This window comes from Engraulis encrasicolus, chromosome 24 (genome assembly GCF_034702125.1).
Source record: "Engraulis encrasicolus isolate BLACKSEA-1 chromosome 24, IST_EnEncr_1.0, whole genome shotgun sequence".
Lineage (NCBI taxonomy): Eukaryota > Metazoa > Chordata > Actinopteri > Clupeiformes > Engraulidae > Engraulis > Engraulis encrasicolus.
The window spans coordinates 27104043-27111660 of record NC_085880.1 but is presented as its reverse complement, the minus strand read 5'-3'; the positions used below and the strand labels follow the sequence as shown (position 1 = coordinate 27111660).

Below are 7618 nucleotides of genomic sequence, written 5' to 3'. Positions count from 1 at the left end.
TGGCTGTCCCTCCGAGGTGAGGAGGCGGAGCTGCGCTCCGGAGGGCTCCGCCCCAATTTAAACACTGGGTGTAGGCTATTTCTCCAGAAAATCCATGTAGGCCTAGCCTAAATCATTATTCGAGGACATTGTTCACCATTTAAGAATTCATTTTCACCTTGAAAAGACTGCTCTCTAGTGGTAAACATAAAACATGTCATGACACAATGGGAAACTATGCCAAACTGGAATGAACCAACAACATTGACATTGGACATTTTCCCAGGTGGAAAAAAAAACCTGAACATGCAGCCAGGCCTGCGCGTGCATAAGAACCAGCAACCAACCCAGTGCTCTGATATTATAAGTAATTACAATTTACATAGGCCTACATACACTTATCTATACATGTAAATAAATAAGCATATTCGGCTGCTACCGTGCGGGTACGACTCAGCTGCGATTTAGTGGGTAAAATAATTTTACTGACACGTTGACCACAGGGCCTACAGCACATGGCTACTCCACAGCCACAGGTGGCAGCACTGTACTTAGCCGACAAGGACAGAAAAACCAAACCCTTTGCTCATGCGCTCAAATGCTCTTGGCGCCAGAAGATCAGTGGCGCCAGCTGTACGTAAGTACAGAGAGAGGAAGACTGCAAGGAGTTCAGACGCAAGTCAACGTAGCTAGATCGCAAGGCCGTCGACAGACAAAGCCTATCAGCAAACAACCAGAGAGGAAAGGAGGTTGGTATGATTTTATATAAAACAATAGTTATTTTACCATAGCGTATATTAGCAACACAGCATTTTCTCTTGCTGTAGCTAACCTTAACCCGCGGCTAGTTAGCGGGTAATGTTAGCGCGCTATCGAGCTACCGTGGTTTACATTGTGCCAGCGTTTTTATTTTCTATCGTCTGTTGAGCATGATAAACCTTGTCTTTGCACATTGGTTAAACCAACTTCTAGAAAACATATTTCGCATTGGCGCTGATCAGCGGTTCACGTCGCTGCTCTAAATGCCCAAATCCCATACCATTGCCTTGCCAAATGTTGGTTGCGATTAGAATTGCACACGTAGCAGCAAATCGTGTGGTGTGACGATAGCGCGCTAGTTAGCGAGGCAGGCCATGTTGTGAGAGTGGGCAGAAAATATGCTAAAGGAATTCAATAGTTAACCTAGCATTATATGCGCGTCATTGATGCGTGTGTGTTAGCAGTAAACAAGGAGACGTTTTGTGGTGGGACCCACTATATTTTCATGCTTTTTATGGGTTGTATCGAATGCTTTGTGTAGTCCAACCCGCCTGGATTATGTAAGATGGGGGACGCCTTTCCCGGGCTTTTCGGAAGACCGTTCTCGTTAGCCATTTTTGTTTCTGGTTGTTGTCAAAGTTCTGTCTAGTGCTTAGCCGATGTGTGCTTTGGCTTACACCACCTATCGTTCTGAGTTGCGTGTTCACTTTGGTGCATTTTTAAGAGACTTTGGTAAATTCCAGACATTGCACGTATATTGGTCACTCAGCCGCCACGATGATCGCCAACAAGCCAGAGTGGTTAAATGCGTTGTGAAGGGCGGAAGCTAGCGGCGGCCATTTTACAGCTAGCTAGCTGCTCATCCCCCCGAGTGCCACAAGATGCCTACCGAGGCAGGCCTGTGTATTATATGAACCAGTTGACTCCCGAGTTTCCGCATACGCAACCTCGCTGTTGAGTTAACCAGGCAATTTTCGTTATAGGTCACTCGCAGTTGCATTTGCCCAATATTGAACTTTAATTTCAGTTTGCAGAAGTCTTTGGTCTTTTGCTAGTTAGCAGCTAGTTAGCTGATTTTGCAATTCCAAACGAAGCTAACTAGCAAGCTCTTTAGCAAGCCAACATTTCTTTGGGAAAACAATAATGGACCTTCTATATTAAGAATGTAGAAGTCACAAGTACGCGCTGGTAGGCCGAGTGAAGGCATACTGTGGAATGTTCCAGGTCAGACTTGGTTCCCTACAATAGACACGTTGTCAAGACATATGCGTGAGTGATATTATTTGTTTGCTAATATTAAACTACTGAGTATGATTTCCTTTTAGCCAGCTAATGATAGCAAGTTAGCCAGCCACAGAAAGTGTGGAAATCGCTAACTCTAGCTGGCTAGCCAGCTATATGTACCTGCTAGTTAGCCCAACTTAAGCCACCTGTACAGGGCTAACAGTAAATTTCACGCCGCGAGACCATGGCTCTTTAATCCTCCAGTTGCATTTGGAATTGGGAGCATGGTGGTCTCTGTGAATATGCATAGGCCTACTGTCCAAGCAGGGGCACCATAACAACTTAACTGCGCTGGTGTGTGAGCTTCAGCTTGTGTGCTTTCACTTGGTATGTCAACAGCATGTGGAATTATTGGCTTGTGTTATTGTTTGTATGGGCAACAACCAAGTGGACTTGAGGTCAAAAATGCTTGTGTCTGGTGCCCAACTGGTGCTTTAAGGTTGCTGTGTCCTTTGAGGCATTAACTTATCAAATCAGGTTCAACAGAATACTGAGTTGGTGGTGTAGCTCTTGATTGTTGTTGTTTTTAGCATGTATGCAGACTGAACATGATGGTTAGCAGTAGCCGGTGATGTCTCTCTGCAGCATTCTACAGATTATTTTAAAGCCAGCATCAGTAGATACTATTCAGTCAGAACATTGTCTGCGGCTGTCACTTAATTGTGAAGTTTTTGACTGAATTGTCTGTCTTGAGTTTTCCTGGTGCCTAAGCATTGCCATCTCTTTACAGGCCCACCCCGCTTCCCCTCCTCTTCACGTGACTCAAGGGAGCACCCAGACCCCATTTCCCAGCTGGATAGCGGTGCTCTGTCGGAGCAACGCTAAGGTTCTACTTAGCCGTAAAAACGGAAGTCGTCGGGCTGGAGTGTGTTCTGATGGCCGAGTCAGAGACTGAATGTGACACTCCGGGCCTTGACACACTGGGCTCCGAGTGTGTCATAACGCAAGTAGGAGACCTGCATTATGCCGCAGAGACAGAGATCATGTCTGAGGACAAGCGGCTGGAGTTGGAGGCCCTCCACGGCTCCGACCTGGCCAAGATGCAAGGCCTGGGTCCGGAGGTGGGAGCGCTGACTTGCGTCGACACCATGGTGGAGACGGACCACGACTACACCAAGGCGGATCAGACCCCACACTACTTCACCACGCACGACATAAAGCACGAGGGCGCCGAGACCTTCCTGGGCGAAGTCCTCCTCAAGGCAGAGATGAGCGGTGCCGGGCCCGACCACGTGGTCAAAGCCGAGTCGGACCATGGCGGCGAGCTGACTGTGGAGTCGGAAAACGGTGTGGTCATCCACGAGGCCCACGGCCTGCAGTGCAATGAGTGCGGCGAGATCTTCAGCAGCATCACAGACCTCCACCAACACTTTGAGATCCACAAGGCTACTAACCCGTACATCTGCGTCCACTGCGGCGAGAGCTTCGCCGTGGACTCCAGCCTGAAGGCCCACATGAAGATCCACATGAAAGAGAAGAGCTACGGCCCCACGGGCGTGGAGCTGGTGGGCAAGGTGGGCATTGACGCCTTCAACCTCAAGCCGCACCAGATGATGCACTCGCCCGAGAAGCCGCATCGCTGCTCCGAGTGCGGCAAGAGCTTCGCCGCCGCCATCACCCTGCGCGAGCACATGAAGATGCACTCGGACGACAAGCCCTACAAGTGCACGCAGTGTCGCAAGAGCTTCATCCGCCGCCGCCACCTCAAGAAGCACCAGGAGATGCACGCCCGTGACAAGCCCTTCAGTTGCACCCTCTGCGGCAAGGGCTTTGCCACCGCCTCCAACCTGAAGCAGCATCAGAAGTCGCACGCCGGCGACAAGCCTCACCGCTGCATGCAGTGCGGCAAGTGCTTCGCGGCGGCCGCCACGTTGCGCGAGCACGCCCGGATCCACTCGGGCGAGAAGCCCTACAAGTGCAACCAGTGCAGGAAGAGCTTCGTCCGCAAGCGCCACCTGAAGAAGCACCAGCTGGTGCACTCTGGCGGCAAGCCGTACCGCTGCTCCCACTGCGACAAGGGCTTCAACCATTCCTCCTCGCTGTCGCGCCACAACAAGACCCACCAGGACGGCAAGAACATGTACGTGCACACGCCCCATCACGCCCACGTTCACACCCCGCCCGAGAAGGTCAAGAACATCTACGCCCCGCCCGAGAAGTCGGTCAGCGTGTTCTACGACACGCCCACCCCAAAGAAGCGCGGCACGCCCGGCGACAGGCAGTACAACTGCCGCTACTGCGAGAAGACTTTCAACCACTCGTCCTCCCTGTCCCGGCATCAGAAGACTCACTCGGATGGCAAGTCCTACGCCTGCTCCCACTGCGGCAAGAATTTCACCCACTCGTCCTCCCTGGCCAGGCACCAGCGCGTCCACATGGATGAGAAGCCCATCTTCACCGTGCCGTCGCCCAAGAGCTACAGCCCCGTCGTCAAGCAGCAAAGAATTCTGCAAAGTGAAAAGCCATACCGTTGCTCTCAGTGTGGAAAGGGGTTCAATCACTCATCCTCCCTCTCCAGGCACCACAGAATCCACATAGACCAGTGAGAGAAGGGCTGAGAGAGTGAGCGAGCACGCACACGCTTTCTGGAGATTTCGATTGTGGATTCTCTCACTCCTCCCCCAGTAGTTTCACCATGTAACAAATTTAGGGCCACATTTCAGCTGTAAGGTTTTTGTCCTTTTGATTTAAAACAAACAAAAAAAGATCTCAAGTTAAAACTTAGCTGTGCCCGGAGCTGAAGGACTGTAAATTCTCTCTACTCAGCTAATCTTAGAATATATATATATATATAAGGACATTGAGCCGCTATCCCTAGTGATCCTGCTTGAATGGCTTGATTTGTTACATGCCTCCTCAATGTTTTTAAAGATGAGTTCACCTTTGACATGATTAACCTTGTATAATAGAAATAATCTCCATAGTGATTTCAGTTAACAAATGACACTCGGGCCAGTTCTTGTAAAAGTGTCCCACACCACAGGCCTAAAAAAAGGAGTGAAGTTTAAAAAAAGAAACTGTTCTCCCTCTTCCTCCTCATCTCTTCTCCCTTGAGGTTCCCTTCACTGAAACTGACAGCCACACCAGTTGTTGGAGTAAACGAGATGTTGAAGAGATAAGTTGTTCTTGATGCAGGTTCACCCATTGTTGGTTAACATGACATCATCTGTAAATACATGTCTTTCTTTTCTTTTCCCCTTTTTTAAAATGTATGTATAGGTGTGTTAGTATGCAGGTGTTACCTGAAGCTGAGCTATATTTTTGGTATAATCCCCTTGAGTCTTACCCCACCCTTTTGCCTAGTAATTACCTAATGATTCGATGTTAACTAGATGTTTGTCACATCTTAAGTGAAGGGAGGAGATGGAAGGTGACACTCTACATTTCCTAAAGAGCTTTACAAAAAAAATGTGTGTAGCCTGACGAGTGTATTTTTTGCAACCTCACATAAAGTCACTGGATAACTCTGAAAAGCTCCATCATGGATGTATAATGTGTGTTGTTGACCCTTTTCTGTAACTTCACTTGAGTACAGTTCTAGTAAAAAATTTGAAAATGGCTTCAATGACCCACGAGTCTATCATGCCCATCAACACCTTTCTAGTTTTTGGTTAGCACATTGTGGATGGTACACCATTAAGTGAGTGCAGTTACCGGTTTCCAGACTGAGGCCGAATGTGTTCAAGCCGGGCTTGACGTTCTAGGAGGTTTTACTCTTGATGTAAGCAGTTGGGTTAACCCCTTGTCTACAAGGTTAAACTATGTTAAGCATCCTACCAGTGACCTGTTCTGATGGTGGGTGGGAGGCAGATTTTAATCCAAATATATATTAGGAGTACATGGTTTATACATATAAGATGACAAATATTCTTTTCTCTGGAAACTAAAATCAGCAGTGTATAGCTTATATACGTAACTTATATTCAAGACACACAAAAAACTATCAAAGATTGTGTAATAGATTGTGTGCTCAAAGTACGGCTTATAGCTTGCTTTAATGAACACCTAGTTTGATCTAAGGAAACATTTTCAGAATTTCATGGGTTTGCACTTTCTACCTACCAGTTCTGTGTATGGGGGGGTCTTTTACAAACTGATGTATTTTTTTAAATATGGTTTGGGTCATTTGAAAGGGAAACGAAAGGTAATAACTGTTTTCATGAGTGAGCATTATTATATAGAACAACTTTCTTTTCCCTCCTTTTGGTTAACAATTGTGCTTCAGACGGTAGCATAGGCTTCATGTTAGTTAGGTGCCTTAATGCATGCTGTGTAGAAATGTATGCTGAGCTATAATTGAGAAAAAAGTAAGGTTTTGGCTATTCCTCCTTTTTTGTTCCAATACATACTAACCAATGTTTGTTTTAATTCTGTTTTATTTGCTTTGACAACTGTATATGATTATTGTTTACAGTTATTGTCCTTTTTAATTTCCCAGTCTGTCCATTTGGCCTTGGTGTAGAGAAAAAAATAGAAGTTACAATAAGGAAGTTACAATGATGTTGATCCATATTTTATAATTGCCCTCCTTTTAGTGGTTAAAAAAGCTGCCATGCTATTCCATCTGTCCATCAGAGTGGCGCATTATGGACAAAATAAAGGTTGTTGGCTGTCCAATCCCTTTTCTTTTCCATTCTTCATTATTCAGAATGATTTGCCCCAGTAATGAACAGTTAGTTTGGAGTGTAAGAAACATTTACTCAGCCTCAAAGCAAAGTGATCAGACTGTTGAACGTGAGCAACTACAGGTCTTGGCCATAAAACAAGAATATTGTGAAAAAGTTGATTTATTTACATAATCAAAAATGTGTAACTTTCATGGCTTGTAGATGCTTTGCCCACATTTTGAACTATTCCAATTTAATTGGTTTTTTTTTTTATTTTATTTTTTTTACATGTTTCGGGGTGTCCAGCTCCAAAAAACATGAGCAATTGAGGAATTCCCATAATTAGAATGTTGTAATAAAATCACCATTTTTTTCAGGGGAAAAAAAAGAAAGAAATTCAGGTCACATCAAATCAGTTGACATTTGGTACTTTCTGTATAACATGTTAATGTTCAGTAGAGTAACTTTATTGACCCCGGGGGGAAATTAAGGTGTCAAAGTCAGGACTGTCTTTGTCTTAATCACTGCCATGACCACACGTCACTCTTCAATAAACCCAGAAGATTTTCATGCCACATTTTGGTGCTTTGGCGGTATGGACATTCTAACTCATCAGAAGTAAAACCGCATTCATTTTCAGTGGGGTTTCATTTCTGGTGGTGAGTTAGAATTTGATGTGACCTGAATTTCTTTCTTTGGTTATTTTATTACAATATTCTAATAATGAGAATTCCCCTTCATGTTTTTTTTTGGAGCTGGAAGGCCAAATATGTAAAAATTCTATTTAAACAAAAAAATGAAATCGTTCAAAATGTGGGCAATGCATCTACAAGCCATGAAAGTTAAACATTATTGATGGAATTATGGAACTAGATAACCTTTAAATGATGTTCTAATTATATGGCCAGGACCTGTATGGTTGGGTGACTGGGTTGAATTAAGGTTTTGGTACACAAGTTGAAAAATGGCGAAACGTAACTCTGTTGGCT

The 7618-nt window shown here is 45.3% G+C and overlaps 1 protein-coding gene across 1 annotated transcript; it reads left to right on the top strand.

The window, feature by feature from the left end:
* The first annotated feature begins 606 nt into the window (after nucleotides 1-606).
* On the top strand, nucleotides 607-6639 carry si:ch211-198a12.6 (uncharacterized protein LOC563253 homolog). Its single transcript, XM_063191174.1, has 2 exons — nucleotides 607-728; nucleotides 2753-6639. The coding sequence occupies exon 2, from the start codon at nucleotides 2898-2900 to the stop codon at nucleotides 4566-4568; it is 1671 nt and encodes a 556-aa protein (XP_063047244.1). The 5' UTR covers nucleotides 607-728; nucleotides 2753-2897; the 3' UTR covers nucleotides 4569-6639.
* The last annotated feature ends 979 nt before the right edge of the window (nucleotides 6640-7618 follow it).

Coding starts and splice junctions, on each gene's coding strand:
- si:ch211-198a12.6 (XM_063191174.1), top strand. CDS start 2,898: ATGGCCGAGTCAGAGACTGAATGTGACACTCCGGGCCTTGACACACTG.